Genomic DNA, 26,524 nt, shown 5'->3' on the forward strand with positions numbered 1-26,524 from the left:
ATTATTAAGTAAAAATGCTTGTTGGAATATATTAGGTAAAACGACAAATATTTTAGGTAGATCTTATACATTTATTATACACCCAATTCTATGTATGCTTTACAGCATTATTTTTTTTTCTTTAAGTAATATATATACATTTTATCACGATAATGTGCAATACATCGTGTTAACAAAATGTGCCTATATTGAAATGGTTATTTCTTATAGTACTCGTATATTCAAAAACTAAAATAAGGTAGGGGGAAAGTTTACTAAAAGTCCTTTATTTTGTATGCAAAACATGCAGGATCATGAAAGCAGTCCTTCCATTAACGCTACGCTGCTGAACCTAAATAATGATTTCCCCTTTCTCACACATTTAAATATTTTTCCAGGTGACGTGGATGGTCGTTCATGAACTGAAAAAGAATTTATATACTCTTACGATATTCGCACATTCAGGGTTCTTGAATACTGACTACCAAAATTGAGAAAACAACAGAATAAATCTAAATACTTAATGACTATACAAACTTGTTCACGTTTTTGAGATACAGGGTGTTGATGTTTTCAAAATAAGAGAATATTAAATAAATGAAATTTTGTGTGCACAATATTTAATAATTTGGCAATCACCATGGTAAAGTTAAGGTGGTATTAAGTTGGATAATATGAGGTGTTTTTCTTAAAATAATAATTGTAAGACAAAACATAATTCTTCATTTTCGTTTCAAGTAAGCGCAAATTATTTAAAATTACATGCCATTGCCATTGTGTAAATATTATTTAAGAATTTTATAAAGAAATGTTTCCTAAGTAATGAACTAATACTAATTGTATGATTACTTCTCTTAAATAAGGAAGATGTCGAATCAGTTTAACTGCAAAAGACGTTAGTTTTTTAAAGTCAAATATAATAATATAAATATAAAATATATATTTATTGTTTAAAAAGAATGGATCTCCTAAATGACTTAAAATTGACCATTACTCGGCAATCCATTTAACCATCAAATATCAGCGAAAACCTAATTGTTTTCGGAAGGGAAGAATTTTTCCGAAAACTTTCCTGTATCATGAGTTACATTAGAACATATATCCGATTAAACTAGTTAGAACTTTCTCGGACTGTTTGATCTATTCGTCTTCCAGCCATACATCATCCATCCCATTTCCTGTCATCAGTTAGCGAAGATATACAAAGTTGTTTAAGGTCAATTAAATTAATAAATACCTACTCAAGAATAAATAAACACACACATTACCTGTCAATAAAATTGATATTTCCAACTAGAAAACAATAATAATTACGTTGATAACAATAACATTAACAATAATAATAACAATATCGGTTAAAACTGATTACTAAAGTTCATTCACCTTTTATATGGTGCCAACGAGAAGTATAAAATATTTAAAATAATGGATTTTAACGTTACTACTTGATTGATCTCATAATGATTGATTTTTTTGTCACCAAATTTTGTGAGGTTGTTGGAAAATGAATGTTAATTTTTCTCCTAATCATATTCAAGTGTTGAGTGTATTTCGAATTTCAGTCAACTTTCGAATTTGACCTATGAAGCCGTTTGCAGAGCGAAAAAGCTGCTTAAACTAGTTACCAATGTTCTAAGGCATCTAGCTCACTATTCCTGAGAAGCAGAAGACACTGAGCTGAAATCAAAATTTTGACCTATGTTTCGAATCGAGAATTCGCGAAGCCACCCCAAACTGTTATCGAACTTCGACTCGGATACCTTGCAGTTCAATAACCAGAGCGGAAGTCTCTGGACAGTGAGTGTAAACTTATCCAGACTCTTATCCAAAATCGAGGTATGGAAAAAATTATTCCTATTGACTAACATTACATAAACTCAAATTTTTTACTAAGTTTAGATTACCTATAAAAAGTACTAATTCTAATTTAGGAACCTTAAATTTAAAATTCGAAAATTTCTATAGGAATAAAGTATCAATTCCAAATTGAAAGTTTTTCAGTTGGGAATACCATGCTTAAGCTCAGAATTCGAAATTTCCAGTAGGAATTCCTGTTGAATTAAATAAGATTGAGTTTAAAGTCGGATGTGAAAAAAAATTAAATTTTATTTTTTTATTAATTGGGTACTTCCGCCGCCCATTTAAATATAATAGAACAGACAAATTGTAAAGCTTACTAGTTCCGTAAATATTAGGCATAAAGCATAATGGTATATTTAAAGATGGATCAAGCTGTTTCTAGAATTACATTTTCACCCTGACTAAACATAAATAACGAGGAAGAGAATAATCCAGATCTACGCCAGTGTGGGATGGTCGATACCGGTGGTGATAGAATTTATAACATGGAAGAATACAAGTATGTGAAATACAAAGAAAATATTTCCTATTTTCATAACAAGTTTCATTTTAGCTAGGAATTAGAAAAGTCAATCCTTTCAGTTACATGTTCTATACAAACTTATTGTCATTAACGTTAATAATTGCATATTATGAGCCTTAAATTCTGATTGATTTTTATTTTCTGTTGTTTCTTTAAATTATCTACGATTTGTATAAATGGTACTGTGTACGTTACACATTAACAGGTTACAATTTATTTGTATCCGCCGGAGAAGTTCTAAAAACGTACAAGATTTAATTAAAATCCAAAAAATAAAAATTGTTTAATTATGTATCCTATTCCATATGAGGAAATTTTTGTACTTATCTATTTGTGAATACTGCCAGTCAATTTTGCTTACAAGGTGATATTAAATTCACATAAACGGTTACGATCACAATTTTTTTTAAATCCCGAATACAGTTATTTCAAAATTAACATAAAAGTTTTAGAGAAAAGTTTAATTTTTTTTAGTGTTATAGACCCACAACGTAAGTTAAATTATATATAAAAAAGAGGTAGGTAATAGAATGTTAATAAATAAAGTGGATTTTAGAAAAAACTAATCAAAACAATATTCAGTAATAAAATCCATTTTGCCGATAATAGAGTAATAAATAAATATTTCCACATAACACATAATATATTCCATTAACCGAAGAACAGTGACAAGTGAAGAACATAAAACAAAGCATTGCACTGACAATTTCTGACACTGAAATCCAGTACGTTTTTTGTGTTTAGATATATCTAAAATATTTAAATGAATATCAAAGCATATATTATTTACGGCCAAAATAATTTTTAAGAGGGAAGCTCCTCCTTTGGTCGAACTCTAGGAGCAAAAATATACAGGGTGTTAGAAGATTGACTACCTTAATATTAACAGAAGATAGAATACATTAAAATAAACAAAAAAACACCTTATATGACATGGGTCCTAAACTCAACCATTTCCGAGAAAAAAATTAATCAAAATCTCCAACTTGATGTCCAAAAGTTCAATTTGTTAAGGAATATTGACATAACTGCGTGCATAGAATACAATAAAATACAACGTTTATCACTTTTTTTAACTTCTTTATGCTTAATTCTAAAAAATAATAATTGGCATTGTAATAAATTTAAAATTCGATAAAATTCATATCGAACAATGTGACAACGGCGCGGTACTAACAGTCCAGCAACCAGCAATACGCAATTCATTTCCTGCTTTTGAGGTGTTTCTTCTTGCTTTTTTAAAATGTTTACCATACGTGATAATTTTCTAGCGAATGCGCGAAAATTGGATTCGAAGGTGTCGTGCGTGCATTGAAAATGGTGGTGGACATTTTGAGCATATGTTGTAGTTTGTTTTGTACTTGTGCGTTTAAAAATTACTGAATTTTGCTTTTTGGTAAGTATCTAAATTATTTTTAATACGTATGATTATTTGGACGACGTAAATCTTTTAATCACATATTTTTCAAATTCATAATTTGATTAAAAATTAAGTTTCTGTTTTAAGAGATTCATATTTACTAAAATTCGAGCTAAAATTTAACCACAACACTATCTTCATACTACAAAATCGATGCATTTTATTTTATTTATTTAAAAACTGGAAAACAATTGTGTTGAAATTTACTAAATGTCTCACAATAATAGCTGTTTACATTTTTTCCGTAGGCCAAGTCTGCCGCGTGTACACGTGGTGTGCATCAGCAGGTTAAGCGCTGTTGTCACGTCGTGATGAAACTCCCCAATATTAATACTCGCTGTATTTTGAAAACTGTTAATCCTACTCCCCTGTAATATACAACTTTTTTGTTTATTTATGATTACTCTACCTCATGCTGAAGTTACGACAGTCATACTTCTTACACCCTGTATACGTTTGCGGCCTAGAAATAAATTTTCAACTGTTTCTGATACTGGTGCAGTAAATTCAAGCTGTACTTACTGTCTATAACTATTTATTTGTTGTTTTTTATAACTATTTATTTGTTAGTATTTTTTCCACATTGACAAGAAAAATTAAATAAATAGTTTTGTGTTATAAGTTCAGTTTTATAAGTCTAGTTTTGCCCAATCACGAATATCTCACACTGAGAAAATCACGATTACACTATAAGTCGCGCTATAAACACTACAAGGTGTCCCTGAAATGCATGTACTAGCAGCCACCCTAGATTCTTAAGGTCAAACTGCAACGATTTACGCTAATTTACCTGTATGCAAGAATGCACCGTAAGGGCGCTAGAGGGCCCCACATGTTTTGAAAAAATATAAATAATCAGTTATAAAACGGAATTCTAGTATATTACTAATCTTAAAGAATAGCATCATTTGCAATTGGTTTGACATATTTGAAATTATTGCTTTTCCTTGTTCGTCGATTGCGTATTGTGGATGTTCCTACACCTACAATCACTTTCCTAAGATTAAAAAAACAATTTTTCTAGTGTTTCTGGTGATAAAATTAAATTGAATACTTTTTAATTTTGGGAGAAATTGAAATTCGTTTGAGATTTAGTATTATATCCGCTAGTTTATCACAACCCTGTACATTTATCCAGCATAAACGACTTACGGTTGATAAATTCATAGGATATATGTCAAAGAAAATCCTCTTTCGTTTCAGTGTTTCCCCACATCTAGGGTTCCATTAGGCGCATACGTATATCCGATTAAACCAATTACGGGACGAACTTTCCCCTGGTTATTCGATTTCACTCACCCCAATTCATGCTCCGTTTCGGTCTCCGAATGGTATCCGGTGTCACTATTGCAGGGGCTCTCGGGTGTGTGCATGAGCTCCAAGAGGGCGCCACAGCCGCGGGAAAAGGACATCAATACTGTTGCCACCGGTTTCTCATCCTCGACGGGTTGGAGTCTGGAACAACGACTAGATCAGCCCGTTTAGGAAATGTAGGTACGCCTGACGAAATTGCCAGTTGTGGAGATGAGGGTGAGGGATGGCGAATAATCATAGCAGTAATTCTTAATGTACCTAACTTTAATTAAATTTACAATTCATATATAATTGAATGTCAAGGTAAAGTTGATATTTACTAAATTGTATTCAAGTTTAGAGGGGTCAATGTCAATGTAAAATAATGAAAAATATTGTAATTTTTGAAAGTAGTACGTACAGAAAGAGCTTCCACTACTTCTTTTAATATTGGCTCGATATTTCTGAGAACTGTAAATAAATAGTGTAAACTTACCATTTCTTTCTGTCTATAGTCGTTTAACAAAATTCTATCTAGTTAAAAATTTTTTCTTTTGTCGGTTATAATATTGCAAATATAGAACAGCTGTACACGATGCCTGCAACTTGTACAAATTACAAAAGTCCAATATTGGCTTCTAGTAACGAAATATATTGTAGTAATATATTCCAGCACTGACTTTAGTAACGATTCCAGTCCAATGAGTAAAAAGGGATCCTATTTACTAGCGCAAGAGACTATCCCTACTTTCATTTTGCGAATTAATTACACCTATGTAGACTTATTATTTTAGAGACGATTCCAGCTTTTAGCGGATAGTAGAGTCAATTTGAAAATAGGGTATGAAAAATGTGCTGAAAGGAATCTTCCAGATATGACTTTAATGACACCATAATCAACAACAAAAGTTTCGATAAATATGTGTCGGTGTCGTTCCAGGCGAGAACAGTAATTTCTTTCATATTTTATTTCCAAGTTAGCTCAAAAACCCGATACTATGAGAAATGTTTTATTACTTCTTGTTAAAATGCACCACTTTCGAGTTAAATGATGAAATACTAAATATGTATAATTATTGCCAAAATCGACAAAACATTAAATTATATTTGATATAACAATTGCAGTTATAGTTTTTCCGAAGTCAATCAATTGAAGCTTCAAGGTATGTACCAGGCTCGGTCGCTACGAAGCAACCGGCATTGAAATATTTGAAAAACTTGTTCCCATGTTTATTTAGCCATACTCATACAGAGGTCTGGTAAAACTAAACGTGCAGCTGGTAAAAATGTATATATGCTCAGTTGAAGAATGCGAGTGCGGCCAAAGTAAAACGAGTACAGTTGTATTGGGCTTCTGGACAATAAATCACAGCAGGTGACAAGTGGTTCATAAATTTCCCAGCAGTGCAGTGCGGCAGTGCGGAATTTGGTGTGAATCAAGCAATTTTAATTTATTATAGGCACCTTCTATCAATCATTCATATTACAATTGCGAAAGGAAGAAATAAGTGGGATATTTTGTTTACTAATATTATCACAACATGGCATTTTGGAGACCTTTTGAAATGGAACAAAACGAAATTTACCACCAATATAATAAAATTATTTGAGGACATAAATAATTAAAATATGTTGTTGGTCAAATCAACTTATAATAGAAATTTTCTACACATTGTATACAAATTATTATAATTTTTTACCTTTAGCAGAAAATTTTTTTAGGGACGCCTATGAAACTCATTAAATTTTATTACCAGACGTTTTTTTGCATATTAAACTGACTTCGGAAGGACTATACCAGGTTGTTTATGAATAAAATTGACTATTATTTATGCGGCTTTTCTCAACTATTTTTGCAACTTGAAATAAACATGTTTATATTAATTTTGAACATCTTGTATATCGGAAATGAAGTTTTCGGACTCATGTTTATGAGAACTTTCTTTGTTATTTATTTGTTTTCAGTAGAATCCGCCAATAAAGCTTAGTCAAGAATAGTTACACCAAATTGGATTTTCGCATTTCGGATTCTGCACATTTTTCTCATTACGGTGACAGACGTTTTACAAGAGACTCCACAGTGGGAGTGACAAAAACAAGACCTCAATAGTATGACAGGTTTCTTGTTTCTTCTGTGCAAAACTTCTATTTGGGTCTGTTCAATATAGTATTCAATGTAGGTTTTATATTATATTTTTAAATATATGGGTAAATTACCTATGCGTATTTGAAACCTTTGGACAATGAATTTAGTCAAGCTGTAAGGTACCCACAGTTCACTAGTAGTTTCCAGAGAAAGAAGTAGATACAATGATCATTTTAAAGGAATATTAGTGTTCATCAAACAATATCATTAAAGATAGCACAGTCCCACAAGGAAAAAAGAAAACTGGTCTGTTCCAAAGATGAGAAGATTAGACCATGTATCCTTATGTATTTTGACGCGCTTAATCCGAATGCCAGAATTGCCCCATCACCGTCCATTTTTTTTAAATTGCGGAATATCGCCCTTAAGTACAGAAAATATGGAAAAGTCACAGGCATACAAAAAAGAAAAGTGATCTGTTCCAAAGAATGACCCTATGTATCCTTATGTATTTTGACCCGCTTAATCCGATTCTTGGACCAGAATTGCACCAAGACCCTCCATTTTTTTTTAAATCACGAAGAGCCTATCTTAAATTCAGAAAATACCAAAAATCTCGCTTTGGAGGAACCAGCATTAGGTATAATTGTAGAAACCGACTAAAATGACTGCAAGACCATGTTTGTATGTATTTTCGTACGCTGAATCCGAATCCTAATTGCTCCATCACCCCCAGTTTTTTTAAATGGCCGAAAATATCGAAAATCCTACTCTAAGGGTGTATACCATTTGGGACAATTGTAAAAAAAGAATGAAAGTTACTCCAGGACCATGTCTATAAGTATTTTGACGTGCTGACGCCCAATCCGAAGTAAGTTGAAATTACTTTATCATCCTCTAGTATTTCTCTACCGTGCGAAATAACCCTAAAATCTGGGAAATGCCTCTTCCCTGAGATCAATTTCAGCTATTTGATGCCCGCAAAGAGAAATTATTCGAAGATCTGAACATCATTTCTAGATAAAAATTGATTACTTTTACTCCTTTCTCCTTTCTGCTTTTGTAGCGATTTCTTTTATCTTTAAATGATCTATGCATCTTTCTCTATTCTTTGTTTTTGGCTTGTTTTTCGTTTTAAACTTCATGTTTACGTTATATTAACATTTCACCTTCCTTGATACCGACGCTCCATTTCCATAATATCATGGTAAAACGTTCATTCTCTTGGAGTGGAAGCAGAATATTTGAAGGATCAACTAAGGGTTGGCGTATGATGTTTTTCAACCTGGGTGGAACTGTGTTCTTTTTGGCCATACTTTCTGTTCAAATTAATTCTTTCTGTCCCCAATATCCCATAGATATAAGAAACAGGGATGAAAGACGAAGTTGACCTTCCTCTTGTTTTGAAAAACATAATTTTCCATATTTTCTGTAATTACGGGCAGTTTTTGCGATTAAAAAAAAATAGAGGGTGATGAAGCAATTCTGGTCCCGGATTCGGCGCTTCAGAATATTTAAAAATGCATAGGTTTAATATTTGGAATAGACTACTTTTCTTTTTTTGTGGGACTGTGTAATCATCAAATATTTATTTATTCACTACCTGTTTGATCAAAATAAATTATTAGATGTTTAGATACACTAACAAACTGATTATAAATGCGATATTGATTTTTAATTAATATAAAACCAGTTTATTTAGAAGGTTCTACCTCTTTTTCGTACATGTAAACGAAATTTGAATTTTAAATTAAAATATTTTTTCTAAAGACCATTTAAACTGTATTAAACCTGAATTTTATAATTTGATATATCAGAAAATATCAAAATTATTGCAGAATTTATTATGGGTATGCAGTATTTTCACAGATTCTTGGAGTTAAAATAAGAATTACTTTTGATACAGCTTGCTTTGTTTAGCCGTTAGAGAACAAAAAAAATTTTTTTTTCAGGTACCTAGGTAAGTTTAAAAAGCTGTATCCGATTTAAATAAATTTTGGTATGCTACTATTTGTATTGAGTTTTCAGGAATAGGAAATTCTTTCATCGTAAGTAAACATTTGTAATTGTCATTGACTATTTTATTTATTTTTATTAAAATGGTCGCCATATTCAATAACATGTAATTCAGTAATTTGTATCGAATTTAGCTAAGGTAACGCTCCTCGAATAAGAACAACCACAGAAAGCCAAATTCGCAAAAATATAACAATTCCAATCCAATCTTCTTTTTTACTGAATTATGTTTTACCAAAAATGCTGATAATTTCCAATAATGGTATCAAATTTGCGTCGAATAAGTATTAGTGAACTAATAAAATAAACAATTACGCCAAAACCATTATGAATATAAAAAATTTACTAGTAAAACAGAAAGCAAATTCGAAAAAGGCACTTATCTTTGTGATTATTTGAAAATTAAAAATTTTGTCGAATTCTATTAGCGGTTTAGCGGGTCAAATTTGGATAGAAATAAGTTTATTTAAATAGTCTTATTTTTAAATTAACAAATCTGAGATAGCTCCACATATAATTATGGACTATTAGGACACGGAGATAAACTTGCTACGCAAGTTCGTTTTCGCACGTTCTTCAACAACGCAATATTTCTGATTTCTCAAATTGATATCAATAAATATTAAAATGAATCTTTTTATTTCATTATTCAAATAACGTAGTATTAAAAGTGGAACACTTAATAATAGTAATTGTAATTAGTAAATGTCTGAAATATATTTAATGCTTTTTTAAATGCAAATGATACTTTTTGAAAAACATTTATTCTTTCTGAAATGCTATTGATACGTCTGTGTACTTTAATTTCAAACAGTTAACAAAAAATTGAGACTTCCACTAAATTTGACCTATTTTTTGATGTTAGGGAAAAATCCTGATCTGATGTAGCATTTCTAATGGCTCCATAGTCTTCAGCGTTGCACTAATATTGTGTAATAGTCTTTAGTATATCTAATATCCGTTAATGTGTTTTTAACACATTTAATTGTTTTATATTTTGTAATGTTTTTTCGTTGTTTATGTGCTAATCCTATAACTAATTGTTTATCCCGTTGGTTGAATAAAATAAAATACTTATTATTTTATCAGTTTGCTGATGATGCAAGTATTACTAGACGAGGTTATGTGTTAAATGAGTTGAAATGATTGACAACACCGATAAAGAGGGATTAATGATATCACTGGTTTCTCTCGAATCGGTTAAATTTAAATACCGGCTAAATAGAATAGGAACTGTAATATTTGGTTTACGAAATATTTGTCAAATAGCAAATTAAGAAAGATGGATAAAATTGTTAAAAGTAGTAATTCCTAGTTATTGTGGAATCGCTATAAAATGTGTACTTCTTTTGAAATTATCAGGTGTTAGAAAACTTTTGTACAAAGTTAGAGAGATAGTCGAGTATACATACACCGTGTATGAATAATTATAACTACCTTTTCAACTGTGAAATGCTGAATAGTGCTTCCTTGTCATTTTGCACTCTGGTGGCGAGAGTCTCAATTAACGGTCCTAGTTGTTTCAGGGCAGGTTTATCCAAAATCGTTAAAACGGTTTTATTATCGATAAGTCTTTGCTGAACGTCGGAAAGGCGTAGAGAAAGCAATCGTTGATGAGAAGCGTCTACAGGTCTCTTGTTGTCCGAAGCTGCCAGACCTAGTTCCTCCAATCGATGAAGGGCGCTTTTGTAGGCTTCTATGTGTCGCTGTAACTCAGTTTTGATGGCTACGTGTAGATGGGTTAGGCCGCTTACATCCGGAGTTAATCCATGGCATCCCAAACCTGAAAATAATTTGTTTCTATTACGGCATAAATGCAGAAGTGAATAAATCTTGATACAAATATTTTCAGCTAGGTACTGCTAATTTTATGAATGTGTATAGAATTTTTTAAAACCTGCAAAATTAACAATAAATCTGATCCATAAAATGCAAATATTAGTTACTACAAAAATGTCAATATTAGTAGTAGTACGGTAAAAGGGTGGCTCCAAAAGGCTTGTAAAATTGGAATCAAGCATGATAGTTCACTGTACCTCTAGCGGACGCTGGTTGAATATTGTGAGTAATACAGTATGCGTTTTTATCAACAATATATTTTATCGTGATAACTGTGGTAATCCAAGTCATTGTTCAATGGTCTAAGTGTCATTTGTCGAGTTATTTGTTGTAATATTTTATTGTGCGTGAAACGTATGTTTATTATTTTCTCGTACAATTTTCTGCTATTTTAGAATTTATATATTCTGTTGTATAATGTAGTATCTACAGTTTTACTATTTAGCACATTTGTATTTATTGAAGATATCAACAGTTATGTAAATGATATAATAAATATTTTCCTTTATACATATTTTCTGTTATTTGTTACATTTACAAGAGATGATTGATTATCTAATTCGGCGTGCGTTTTGTGATTGACAATTTTATATTATCAACAACGTTTTACTTTAAAAGTATAATGTGGATTAATAGGAGAATATCCAATTCCAATCTTATTCGTTTTACCTTATCATTTTCATTTTCTCTTTTTATTTTATTTAGATTTTATCGACGTATTAAACGTAGACAATTATTTAGTCTTTTTACAAAAAGAGCTTCTAGGTATTTTAATGGCGCAGCGCTTAATTTCCGGCAAAATATGATGTTTATAGCGAAGGTCCTAATTTTGCTTTATATCTCACGAAATTTCTTACTCGATCTTCTCGTTCTTAAGACCCAACTCCACGTGACTTTTTTGTGAGGTTTTTGGTACACAATATACCAGTATTAAACTTAGAAGGCTTGCGGGAAATCATTTTTCAGATAGCTGTTATAATTCTTTTTTATATTTACCTTATTTCCAAAATTTTTCAGTTTCATTTACTTTTCAAAATTCAATATCTTCTAAGCTAAACAAAAATTTTCGTTTATCTTTAAGGTTGCCATTCCACTGTCCGTATGCCACCAGTATTGTAACACCCTATATACTAAATATAATTTTCACTCCATAATTTTTAAAAATGCTTTATGAAATTATTTATTTTTATTAAAAAAATTATATCTGAGTTCTGAAGACAGTTTATTGCAGATTGACAGGTTGACGTAGTAAAAATATGGCTTTTTGGCTTAATGTTTCAATTTCATTCTGAATAAATTTTAGTAGATTATGAATCAATCATCACTGTTAATGAATTGAATTGAATTATATATTAAAAGTGTAACTATTTGAGAAAACTGCTAACAGTATATTCTTTTGCATTATTTAAAAAATATTAAATAATATGCAAAACTAAAAACATATTTTAGGGGACACCCGGGTTTGAACCGGGGACCTCTCGATCTGCAGTCGAATGCTCTACCACTGAGCTATATCCCCCATATTCATAAGTATATTACAAACTGTTTTTCAACGTACATTACTCCCACATAATTGTTTATAGTGTTTATAAGCAACAATATTGCTACGTATGCGAGTGAATGAAATACCAAGCGAATGATAGTACTACAAGCGAGAATGAGTACCGTGCTCGTGGGTGTGCAATTATGAAGTATTTTTCATCATCGAGGATATTCCTCGATTCATTTCATTCAGTTCTAAAGGTGGCATATGTTACCTACGTTAAGTGTTAAATAAGCATTTATTATTTATTTACTTTCCTTCTTCTGCAAAACATGTGACACTGTTTAGTTTATAAATAAAATTAATTAGGGATCGATAATAATTTGTTAATGAACTCATTTTAAAAGAGTCTACTATAATTTTGAATATTTGATGCATGTTAAAGAAAAAATTACATAGAATGGTTGTTTAGGTTTTAATTAATTAACTTTTATATAATAAATTTGACAAAATTCTTTTGAAAAAGTTCCTGAGTGATTAGGAACGGATCGTTAAGTAAAAAACTCGCTGCTGTTTCTTTCATCATTTGTAACCTACTGTCACACCAGAACCCACGAAAATAAATACCTTATATATGGAAAAATACGGGTTGTTACAAATTTGGAAGTTTTTGTACTGTTTTGTTTATTTTTTTAGACTTGCTCAGAAACGAATTCTCACACAGACAAAAAGCTTTACTATCTTTGAATTTAATGTTCACTTTTTAGTTTATTTTAAATTATTATTTTTTATTTAATTTTTTTTTAATATTTTTCAATTTCAAAACGATGTTTTATTTTTATAATTTTATTTGAAGAAAAAAAACTGGAAAAAGCTACACTAATTTGCAAATATTATATTATTAAACTACTTTACAAATATTAATTCTCATTTTATCTCAATCTTATCAGTCGCTAATTCTCTCTTGTTACCTTTTACTCTTCCTTGAGCCACTCTGTATCTTGATTTAGTGGTTGTCTTTATTTATTCCACTTGGTATTTTGATTTCACTGGTCTTTTTCTTGTGCCACTGTTTACCTTATAATAGTTCCATGCAATAGAAGTAGACTACTTCTTGTTTACAATTTGAAATTCCAGTCCGATCTTTGACAGCTGACTTTCGTGCAGATTTTTTTTTTGATAAATTTCTTGATACCCTTTTTTATTCATTTGGACTTGACCATTCCATCTTCTTTGGATTCTCCTGGATATCCCGGGTAAACTTGTTTGTTTATTTTTGTACTTGATTCAGTTTCTCTTTAGAAATTCACTACTTTGAAGTTCTTTTAGGTTATTTTTCAATACAATCAAATTGATTGATTTATTTTGTTTTAGAGTAACGTTTAATTTTACATGGCTCGAACTTAACTGAAACTCCATGCGACACTGGGCATTTTTGGCTGTTGTATAGATTTATGTTAACCAAATGACTACCAAGGATTTTTTTGGAAATGTTTTAAAACATCCATATTATATGGAAATTTTTTTCACATATTGTACGTTTAAACATATGAATTCGGTTTACGCCACTTTCAGTTTCACATCTTAATAACTAACACTTTTACAACTAATTTTCTTACAACTATCTTTCCAAATTCCTTTGTTTATTATATCTGTTTAGAAATGAAAGAGAGTAATAAAAGCTCATTATGTATGTAAATCGTAAATAAATGTAGTACTGGTGCTTATATTCAATATTTTTATATTATGTTTTATCGGTATGGATGAGGTGTACTTTTAACAAAACTTTGTGCGATCGAACTGTACTAAATTGTAGCAGGTAGCTAAAATTTAATCCCCGACAATCCGTCTTTGTCTATGCCGCTTCAATTTCTCGGTCCATTTCTCTTATAAGTAAACAATATAAAAACAGCATTTCAAAACATGAGGCTACTTTAAGCATCATAACCGGGTTAAGAGGGTTTTTAGTAATTCAAATAAAATTATTCAATATTATTATCAAAATATTTATTTAAATTTAATGAATAGACTTTTATTCCACACAAAAATATATGTATTTTGAAAATTCAAATTATGGTGAGTAAATGTAGTGTTGTATAAATGTACAATAAAGAAAATAAAAAAGTAGGTATATTAAAATTCATCCTCTGAATATTCTGATGAATTATCTTCGTCTCCTAGATTGATAACGATAGGTTCCACAGTAACGTCAATTAAATTATCGAGTTCCCACATTTTCTCCTCTTCTTTTTGTACATGATGTATACATCTTTGCCAGTTATCTGCAGTTACTCGTTCCAAGGAATTTTTTAACAAAATTTTCACGTCACTTAATTTAAACGTCGTATTATTTCGCGCTACATCTCCTTTTACCTGCGCCCAGACTAATTCGATTGGGTTAAGTTCACAGTGATAAGGTGGTAACCGTAGTACCGTTATTTGGCGATTTGTTGCCATTTCATCGATAACATATTTTTTCTGATCTTTATTAAGATTGACAAGTGTCAAAAGTTCCTTTTTCACCATATTTGTTTCAAAAGAAATGTTTTTTCCGGATAACCATTGAATTATATCGGCTTTCCTCCAAGCAGTCGTAGGCGTCCGCTCGGTCTGCCGTGAATGGTAACTGGCATTATCCATGACAATTACAGACCCCGGAGGAATAAGATCCAACATCTGTGTAAAATACTCTTCGAAAACATCTGCGTTCATGTCTTCGTGATAGTCACCTGTATTTTTAGATTCAAATAAAAGTAAACCGCCATCTACAAAACCACTGGCACTACCTATATGTGTCACTATTAATCTTCGCCCTTTACCTGAAGGTGCCTTGAACCCTGTTGAAAGTCCATCCAAAAATGCTTGTCGAAAACTTTTTACATTTTTATCTTGCCATACTTTTGTTACAGTATATCCCTCGTTGACCCAAGTTTCGTCTAGATAATAAATATTCCTCCCTTCGTCACGGAATTTTCTAATTGATCTTAAGTAGGATCTTCGCCAACAAATAATTTCATCTTTATCGATAAGAACTGACTTCCTGTTCTGCTTTTCCCAGCAAAAATTCAACTCTCGTAAGACGGCCCATAATTTGCTTCTACTGATTTTTGGCAAATCGTTGTCCTCTGAAAGTTCACTTAAAATTTTGTTTAGCGTTGGTATTTCTTTTTTAAAATAAAATGAGTGTACTTTTCTGCGAATGACATTTTTGAAGAAATCATCTATAACGACTTTTGACCTCCCTGTAGATGATTTTGGGGGATTTACAGTATCTTGTTCATTTTTTGTTTCCTTTAAAAGTCTGTAGATAGTCGATTTTCCAATCCCTGTCATTTTGGAACACTTTTCCACGATGTCGTCAACACTGTTGGTAGGATTTTGGTGTTTCAATGCATTAAATACATTTAATATAATAATCTTCTCATTCTGAGACAGCGCACATCTTTTCACGCGTTTAGCAGGTACGTAATCTGATAAGCTCGACATTTTACCCAAACAATATTATATCCACTGGCACAATAGTCACTAAACACAAGTCGAATTTTACTCTACTGCACTAGCACGTCTTCGTATATTCAGCTCTAAGACTGGATTGATATCCAGTAAAATATACTAATGTACACCCATTACCTGTTAGCATTAGTGTTACCTGAAAATTACCTGAAACGAAATATTAGCACGCCCATGGCCGGTTCTTATCTTGGGGTTTTATTACTCTCTTTCATTTCCAAACAGACTATAAAAAATTTCATAGTTTTATACATAACATAATTTTTATATGTCACTGTCAGTAAAATTTGATTTGTATTTAGTTTTTAGATTTATTGCGGAAATACCAATGTATTCTTTAGATTTTAGATAAATGATGTACCTATTGAAAAGCCAGTTTAGTCGTTTTAATATGAAAATTTTGGTAACTACATAAGTACTATGTTGCTCTGTGTTTTGGAATGGAGCTTTTCTGATGTCATTCGCCTCCCAACAAGATTGTTCCATTAATATCCTTTTTATTTACGAAATAAGTAACATTTCTGTATTTACCTACCGCTAGCTGTCAAAATTATAATTTAAATTTTTTATTCAAAGTAAACCTTCTTTTTATATATTTTTGCATGTACATGTATTATTTTAGCTCATTTATTTCATATTCATGTGATTCTTCTCTATTTTTAACTATTGGAACTTCAACTTCTAAGACTGAGCACCACTTAGTTGTCAGAAGTTTGTTATTTTGAAAAATCAAATATGTTTGAAAATTAAAAAATACTTCATTTAGCTTAAAAAAGTTATTTAGAAATAATAAAGAAGTGGATGCAACATTTCAGTGAATTAGAGTACAAAAAAAGTTAAAGAATTGAAAAGGTGCTAGGACATTCTGACGCCGTTCTTAGGGGATGGCAAAGGTAGTGAGGCGTAGTGTAGTGTTCCTAATTCTATTTTGTGCATTCTGTTAAAATTTGGTGATCGAACATTTTTCCTGAAAAATTTTATAGGGCACAGTGTTAGCGAAATCTAGGTCTTCTTTCATTTGAGACGCTCTGACGCCGTTCCTACGGGATAGCAAAGGTAGTGAGGTACAGTGTGGTGTTTTTAATTCTGTTTTGTGCATTCTGTTAAAATCTGGTGATCGAACAGTTTCTCTGAAAAATTTTATAGGACATAGTGTTAGCGAAATCTAGGTCTTCTTCCGTTTGAGACGCTCTGACGCCGCTCCTACGGGATGGCAAAGGTAGTCAGGTACAGTGTAGTGTTTCTAATTCTGTTTTGTGCATTCTGTTAAAATTTTGTGATCGAACAGTTACTGTAAAAATTTTTATGGGGCACAGTGTTCGCGAAATCTAAGTCTTCTTTCATTTGAGACACTTTTACGCCGTTCCTACGGGATGGCTAAGGTAGTCACGTACAGTGTAGTATTTCTAATTCTGTTTTGTGTATTCTATTAAAAATTTTTGAATTTTCTCTAAAAGTTTTTATACAGCAAATGGTAACGGGCGAAGTCTAAAGACTCTTGTATTTGAGGCGCTTTTACGGGTTTCACATAGACGCATGATATTATAATGTTGCCCTAACGCAGGTATTTATTTAATCAATCAGTGAAAAATTTTTTGCCTCATTTATATGAAACAATTTTTTGGCAATCTGCAGGCGAGAATATATTGTTTCAGGGTATGCAAACCCCAATACGCGAATACTGCGCCTGCACAGTAACAACTTACGCAGCGATATCTATCCCAATTTGAAGTTTCTGTGTGTCATAAACTGTGGATGGAAATGTGTGGATAACTTCACACAAATAGTTCGAATTAGTCTTTTTAACTGCACTATAATTCTGTGTCACGCCTGTGGACAGCGTAAATCGGTCCGCTCGGAATTACTGAACTGTTAAAGAGTAACAATGGTAAATAATTTAGTAAAACAGATGGCTTATGTTTGATTTAGCAATATGTTATTTCAAAGTTACCATACATTTTTGATATCAATGGGGGAGAAGCGCAGAACATTCTACTCTATTGTTTTCAGGAAAATTAATTTGGTTGGTATGGTATGGTATGATACAATGGGATTTAAAACGGGAAAAAATAAACGCCATAATAATTCGCCGAATACGTGATCACCTCTTTATTTTGCTATATATTTTATTTGTTTTCAGCTCGGTTTACGAGAAGGTGTCTGCGAAGTATTTTTGTATAGCGTAAGTATATAACCTTATAAAGTTATTTACTTCAGTGTTTAGTAACGATACAGCGTAATTTTATGCTTTCAATTTCAGGTTTGTGTTTGATATTTAAAAGCATGTATACGAATTAAGAAAGAGTTGATATGGTTAGAGCCTTCTTTTTGTCAGGAGAAAACCATGCTGTTGCAACAAGACGATATTATATAGATTATTCCGATCGACAAGCACCGAATAAGAAAATATTTCAAGATTCAACATTATTATGGCTACTTTGAACGCCAATACGCTAAAATGTTAAACGCCAACACTATCAGAGAGCGAGAAGCTTAGAACACCGTGGAAGAGGATTCTGGTACTAGTATTAGAATGACATGATTTCAAATATGTTGTAAAAATGAGGCGAGTAAACAGATTATTTACTCATTTTTGTTTATTTTATTTATTTATTACTGTTTGATTTTTCTGTTAAATTAGGTCCAGTTTCATTGTTCATTTTATTTAAATGAATAAAATTTCGTTTATGTAGGATGAACATTTAAAAAATTTAGAACGTTACACAATGTTATTGGACTAATATCCATTTGAGTTTCTGGTGAAAATAAGTGTTTTGTTTAATAACAAGGTTGAGTATTACAACATTTATTTTCATTTTTTAATGGAGGGGTAATGTTTGAATTCAAATAATTACTCTAACAGTTCACTTGTTTTGACTGAGTAGCTATTGGTGTGAAACAGGCAATTTTTTATCTCGTTGTAATCAACCAATAAAAAAATACATTTAAATTTCAATAGTTTTTTTTCCGTATATTCAGTTTCTATGAAATATATGAAAATATTTATAATTAAGTGTACTATATGTATATGTAAATAGATATAAATGTTTCTATTTCTACACTTGTAACTACACTAGTTTGTTTATCAATTAACTATGGTTGATTGTAACAGATGATAAACGCAAATATTATATTAAACTTTCGCCGTTGTTCCATTGTTATATTATATTATTGTTAAAGAAGTACTTTTCCGTCGATTAGTTTGTTAGCGAAGACTCAAGGTATTATCAACCGTTAGCATAATTTGTACTTTCCAATTAATTAATCCAATTAATGCTACACAATGCAGTTTTCAATGTGCAGAATAAACTATATTGATATGTTTTATAGCTGCTGAATAAAGATAATTCAATACATTTTTAAATAGCACATGTTGAATTGCATCAGATTCGTTAAATAAATATCAGATAGACATGTCATTATTTGTTTTCGCACAGAAATAATCTCTTTTAGAAATTTCTTTTCTTATGTAAATAGAAAGTAGCAGATGATTCCACAAATAGGTAGTAAATATTATAAAGATATTTTTAAGTATATATATTACCTACTTTAAGTTTAGTAGTATATATTCGTATATGGTTTTTTCATTACTAGGATGAGTATTTTATAATCCCTTAAGCAAAATGCTCGTTTCTTGTTTACACAATTAAGAGAACACTTAAATAGGTACATCAAAATTATACAAAATTATATTTAATGTTAAATAATACATTATTATAATTGCTGTGAAATTTTAAATTTCTTCATTCTACACATAAAAATAATGGTAGTGGTGCCTTTTCCTATGACACTTTTTTGATAGCTTAGTAATAGTGGAGTTAAATAACCTAACGTATCATGCCCTAAATGTAACACGATTTTTTTATTTGCAGTTTTTCAAAAAATTGAATATCGTGAAAAAATCTTACAATACGATCTTCTTGTTTTAAATAGAAAAACATTTAACATTTTAGGGCATTCCTAAAATCAGGTAAAATCTACTTGTTTTGAAATATAAAGTACATATTGGAACAAAAAAGATTATTTCGTTATCCAGTTGTAAGCTTTAAAATTTGCCAAATTATCTTTAACTACATTGCTTATAGTCCAGACGGTATGTGTGTCAAAAAGCCATATTTGGGTGAATCGTATATCCACGGAGATTTTTGGCTTTTTGGCTTTCAAATATCACTGGACATTTTTCTATGCGCATAAAAAAAACATGGGCTTAACTTTTGGCGGCGCAATATATTAAAAAAATTCGAAAAAAGTCATATTTTTCTTCCTATTTAATTATGTATCTTTTCAAGAGTTGATTTTAGGCGAAATGGAAGAGGAAAAAAATTTTTGCAATTAAATTTTTTACAAAACATGTCTAGTTACAAATCGAATGAATCATGTTTATTATGGTAAAAATCGTAAAAATCGCAAAAATGGGGTTAAAATCAATACTTTTTAGGGATTTTTTTTTGGGGTATTTAAATTGGGTATTATACTTGGCTCAAAAAAACTTCATGTTATGTAGAATTATCACACCAAATTTCATCAAAATCGGTTCGATAGATTTTGCATAATAATTCTGCAATCCAGATTTTGAAACAAAAATTGCAAATATTCAAATTTTTGCTCAGCAAAAACCAAGGCCCTTAGATAATTGAAAATTGAATCACATATAGAAGGGCTATCAAGCTTTCAAACTTTTTTCGAAAAATTCGAATCCGTCAATTAGGAGAGCTCTGGCGCTTGTTTAAACATTGGTTGAATTTTTGTACTTATAAACAATTAGAACTTTGTGAATATTCAATCAAATCAAATTTTTTAAAGCAGGTTTTAAAAGTTCTTGGAAAGACGCTTCTTTAAAAAAAAAAAAAAAGATTGTCATTTACATTAAATGTACTGGGACATCCGGGCTAATTTTTCGAAAAATACCTTTGGTATTCCGAGTACTTACCAGGTCTAAGATTACAATACTTTTCTTCATTGGCAACCTACTTTAAAACGTGTTTAAAGTTATTTATGCAAGCGAGAAATTCAATAAAATCGTACGGGTGGTGGTGGTGGGGGAAGCAGAGAGCGCGGCCGCTTCGGCCTGCTCGAAATTGAATCGGCTATAACTACGTAACTAATTGATCAATCGATCTGTTTTTTTTTAAAGAAGCGTCTTTCCAAGAACTTTTAAAACCTGCTTTAAAAAATTTGATTTGATTGAATATTCACAAAGTTCTAATTGTTTATAAGTACAAAAATTCGACCAATGTTTAAACAAGCGCCAGAGCTCTCCTAATTGACGGATTCGAATTTTTCAAAAAAAGTTTGAAAGCTTGAGAGCCCTTCTATATGTGATTAAATTTTCAAGTATCTAAGGGCCTTGGTTTTTGCTGTGCAAAATTTTGAAAATTTGCAATTTTTTTTTTAATCTGGATTGCAAAATATTATTGTGCAAAATCTCGAACCGATTTTGATGAAATTTGGTGTGATAATTCTACATAACATGAAGTTTTTTTGAGCCAAGTATAAAGGTCCTATACCCAATTTAAATGCCCCAAAAAATTCCCTAAAAAGTATTGTTTTTTAACCCCATTTTTGCGATTTTTTCGATTTTTACCATAATAATAATGATTCATTCGATTTGTAACTAGACATGTTTTGTAAAAAATTTAATTGCAAACATTTTTTTCGTCTTCCATTTTCGCCTAAAATCAACTCTTGAAAAGATACATAATTAAATAGGAAGAAAAATATGACATTTTTCGAATTATTTTAACATATTGTGCCGCCGAAAGTTAAGCCCACGTTTTTTTTATGCGCATAGAAAAATTTTAATTTCTAAAGATATTTGAAAGCAAAAAAGCCAAAAAACTCCGTGGATATACGATTCACCCAAACCAAAACAGATACCGCCTAGTCTATTAATTTATAAAAAAAATAAGATCAATACTAATGATTTACCAGGATTTGATTGAAAAATGTAATGTTTTAATCACAGAATAAGAGAACCTCTGCAAGATATTTTAACAATCTTATTTTTTTTAAAAACCGCAGATAAGAAAATTATGATTAATTTTCTAGTCACTAAGAGAGGTTTTTTGGGGTCTTAAAAATTATATGATTATTTTGGTAGGTACGGTTTATTACCAACTATAAAATTAACAAATTTGAAAAAAAAACGGTTATCGCATTTTTTTTCTTAATATTGAGTTTACATAAAAGATTAATTAACGAATTTGATGATGAAATTAACTTTTGTTGCCAATCTATAGCTTAGCTGATTCTTTTAAAGTTAGAAACGACTGGATTTTCAATACCAGCGAGGACGAATTGACCTAACGGATGTGTGATTCTTGTAAGTCGTTGGTTATCATATACATACAGACAAAGGAAATGATGTAACTGAACAGTACAAATGAAGAGAGTGATATATGTAAATCTGATTTAATTTTTGTAATTGGAACAATTTGGCTATAACAATATGATATAACAGGTATTATGTGAAGGTAAAATTTAGTCATCTTTCTGCAAACTGGCTAGAATTATGTATTTTTTTTCTGGTAGGTTAAGTTTTAAAATTTATCATTTTTTAAAACATATTTCTATTTTAAATTTTTAATTTTTCTTGTTATTTTGTCAAATAATATTAATATGTACAACTTAAATCTACCTTGGGTGTTGTATTCATCATTGAAAGATAAATTTTTTCTATAATATAGAGCATTGAAGAGGGTTATTCGTCATTATATTTCAAGAATAACAATTTAATATAAACATATTTCCTAAAACGTTCTGTTTCTGAGATATACAAAAATTTTGTCACCAAAAACACCATACCACACATTCACTGAAAACCGTTGCGGAAACCGAGCTGTCTGTACAACGTGAGGATTTGCATCACACCAATAGTGAATGTTGTGAAAATTTAGTATGCCGTCTCTAGTAAAACAACATTCATCCGAAAAAAGCACCTTGCTTGTAAAATCCGAATCTTGTGCTATTTGATATCGAAACCTTTGTCAAAATTCCACACGGGGCTGAAAATCATTGTTATTTATTTCCTGAACCCCTTGTACATGATAGGGGTGTAATAATTGTTCCCATAGTATATGCCGCATGGTACTGTTAGATACATTCATTTCTCGGTCAATGTCGCGAGTACTGCGCCTCGGATTTTTCTCAAGGAGGTTTATGATGTTTTCTTCGTTGTCGAAAACACGTTACGGCCTTTCCCGTCCACGACCTTCATAATTATTATGTCAGGTGGACATTCCCGTATCCCGTAACCTTTGAACTGCCTTTTGAACTGATCTACTGTTAGGTTGCCATCTGTTACGGTAACGGACCGCATACAAACGACAAGTCTCATTTAAATTGTACTGTACTCCATACGTTAACACCATATCTGCTAGTGCTTTATCAGAAAATGTTTTATACGCCACCGCCGGCTAAGTGATACTGCAATATACAACTAAAGAACACAACACATAATTTAAATTTATTCATCTCTGGTAGGAGAGGAGCCTTGTACCATGAGGAGTGCTATCTCTAGTCCAATTATCCGCAGTAAAAATGACTCGAACATTCAGGGTACATTCCTTATTTTTATTTTAAAATCCCTTAATTCAAGTAGTTTGAATATCTTCGTTACTAGGAACAGAAAGGAAGTCATAGTTATCATCGTGGCATTGTGGATCAAGCGTAAGGTCAAGGACTGGCAAGTACTGTCAAATTTTTCCATTTCAGATTATCGTCATAATAACTTCAGTTTAGAGGCAGATATAATATCCAAGGAATCGAAGATCAACGGGTCGGGACCTCTATAAAGAGAGACTTTGATACAACTGTGTGTGGAAAATCCAGGGGGACAAATCAGTATTTACAAGTTTCCTTGGTGGAAACAAAATGGAAAGAAACTCGCGGTATCTATAACAGGACGAAGTCAACAAAACTAGACATTGATTAGAACCAGTAACGTCTGTCTAAGAGCATTGTTCAGTAAATCAAACGATTGGCTTGGACAAAAGCACTGTCACTTCAAAAATTCATAAAATAATATATAGAAACCATGACAGATGCTCTCAGGTTTCCTCATGATACAGATGCCCGTACCATTAAAAATATATTGGAACATTTAAGTGACCATTTGGATTGGAAAAAATGTGCGATTTAAAAGTTCTTATCATTAAAAAGCTCGGGGATGGGTAGTGAATTTCCGATTTTCCTGGAACATGGGTCGGAATATATTATCTGTATCATCTATTATCTGCATCATCTGCTTTTGGCCACCTTAGCTTTAGGATACATTCGGGAGGATACACCGTATATCTTTACTATTGAAGTTGCAGAGTCGATATAGAGGCACAAAAGAGGAAATTTGTGATACTGCCACTTCACAGTTAACAGCACTCTTACCAAGCAGGAAAATCTGCAAAAACGGCATTATATCTTGTAGTGTACAAAACTGAAGAAAGTAGTAACCAAAAGGAACTCGTTATCGGGACTTTCTTAAGTATAGTTTGAAGCTTCCGATACCACTTCCTATGACTATATCCAAATGGCTACTTCGGGGAACGGCTTATTTGCCACCGTAGCTAGATGGAGAGATGTTATATATCCTTAATGAGACCATGGATAGGATGACTATGGGTTGAAGATGTCCGTAGGGGGTCCGCAATTTTGGATTTAAGAAGTTCCGAACTAAAACCTTATATTCGTGATTAGCGATTTAAACCACGGAGTAACAAGTTTCAGCCATATTTTGAATGCTTTCCCGATTTTTATATCCGTCATAATAGATTAGCCATCTTTTATTCAGGAATTTTCTGATTCGGACTTCAGGTTCGTAATCAGCGACCCCAAAAACATACGGTAATAAAATTCATTCAATAGAAAAATGTGTGACTTAAAGGGGTACGTGCAACCTCGGTCTGTAGGTGGTTTCCAACACTTAGAGGGATAAGTTATATTATATTTGTTTGATATGTTGTCTGTTAACCTACATTTATATGTATATTTGGTAGCATAAAATAAAAGGCTATAGTTTTTCACATTGTTTTTGCACTAACATTCGTTATTTGATCTTAGGGGTGGAATTAACACCCTCGTATGGGTTGGTGTGGATTTAATTTGCATATGTTATTTCTTTCCAATGCTCAAAGTATTATTTTAAAATATTTTCTCAAAGTAGTTACAAATTATTGCTTTTAATTATAAAGTTTCATCCTCGCTATTTTACTCTATTTTAGCGTTTTGGTAAAAAATGTCCTGAAAAATCGGTTTTTAGGTTGCGGATTCGTAATCAGCTTTAGAAAATACGCAAGATCTATGTACTCATGTCCCTGGTATAGAACTTTTTTGTGGGGCTGTTATTAATTACTAGGTGTCTACTAGATATTGGTAGACACCTGGTATAATTCAATGCTAGTTGAGGCATGTAGGCCTCAGAGTAGTTGTATATCGCAATATCATCATTCAAAAAGCTTGTCTAGGAGATTAGATAACTTTTGCATACTTAGATTTTGGGTACTGACTTCATTTGACAGGATTTAAAAAAATATTTATTTGAATTATCTGGTGCCTTTAAAATAAAGACATATATACGAGGGCTAATAATAAAATAATATATTATTTTTATAATACAGAGTATTTATTCATTTAAACAAAAAACTACGTATTTATGTAAAAAGGCTGAATTTTTGCAAAGATAAGTATTTATATTTGTTAATAATGACGACGTTTTTTTTAAATATTCGGTTTCTTTTTACGATTTTTAAAATAAAATAAAATACATATAGCATTAACAATTCTTTTTCTGTATCCACAAATAATTCTCATTTGATTAAATATTTACCTTGCACAGCTTGTTCCAGAGCTTTCTTCTTTGACGAAACCATTCTTTTCAAATCTGGTTGATATTCCGTCAATGTTTTAGCCAATCTTCCCACCTTGGTCTTAAGTGTCGGGTCATCATGGGACGCAAAGAGCCTAACTAGCTGCCACACCACTTGTTCGGCGTTTATGTTTGGCCTTTGACCCGATGTTATTAGCCTACAAAGACCATATGAAGTTAATGTCATTATATATCTACATAACAGTTAAATTAAACAGTTGTTTAATGCATGAATTTGGCTAGGGAACACAGGTGTTTTAATTATTTATTTAAATAAGAAAAGAGTTTTCCTTATCCAATGATTAAAAAATTCAGACATTACACATGTTACAAAGTAATTTCTTATATATAGTGTGGTCTATTGAGGAATGTGATGTTTCATTGTTTTACTAGTGATTTGGTTTTGTCAAGAGACATGCCTTCCTAATTAGATATATTAGGAAGGCATGTCTTCACATTTGAGTTTAATAAAAGAATTTGATTATGCAATGTATACAGGGTTCTTCACGGTAAGTGGCCCATTAGTCGTTTCAGAGGAACCAAAGACAATATGACCCTGAAATTTTGTTTACGATGGTTATCAGATATGTTCTCTTCAATGAAAATAATGCCATCAACGTAGCAGTTCCGGTTATACCGGAAGTAGCTGTCAACTT

The 26,524-nt window shown here is 31.4% G+C and overlaps 1 protein-coding gene and 1 non-coding gene across 2 annotated transcripts in view; both read right to left on the minus strand.

Annotated features, from left to right (window-relative positions):
• LOC108906032 overlaps nucleotides 1-26,524 on the minus strand; it is a 171,207-nt gene that overhangs the window by 115,708 nt on the left and 28,975 nt on the right. Inside the window, exons 2-4 of the mRNA XM_018709174.1 lie at nucleotides 25,830-26,026; nucleotides 10,615-10,960; nucleotides 5,082-5,237 (exon numbers count right to left, since the gene is read on the minus strand). Coding sequence (XP_018564690.1) covers nucleotides 5,082-5,237; nucleotides 10,615-10,960; nucleotides 25,830-26,026 — 699 coding nt within the window. The remainder of the gene's footprint in view (nucleotides 1-5,081; nucleotides 5,238-10,614; nucleotides 10,961-25,829; nucleotides 26,027-26,524) is intronic.
• On the minus strand, nucleotides 12,464-12,535 carry Trnac-gca. Its single transcript has one exon. It is a non-coding gene; the product is annotated as a tRNA-Cys (tRNA).

The sequence above is a fragment of the Anoplophora glabripennis genome, unplaced genomic scaffold (assembly GCF_000390285.2).
Source record: "Anoplophora glabripennis isolate ALB-LARVAE unplaced genomic scaffold, Agla_2.0 scaffold209, whole genome shotgun sequence".
Taxonomy (NCBI): domain Eukaryota; kingdom Metazoa; phylum Arthropoda; class Insecta; order Coleoptera; family Cerambycidae; genus Anoplophora; species Anoplophora glabripennis.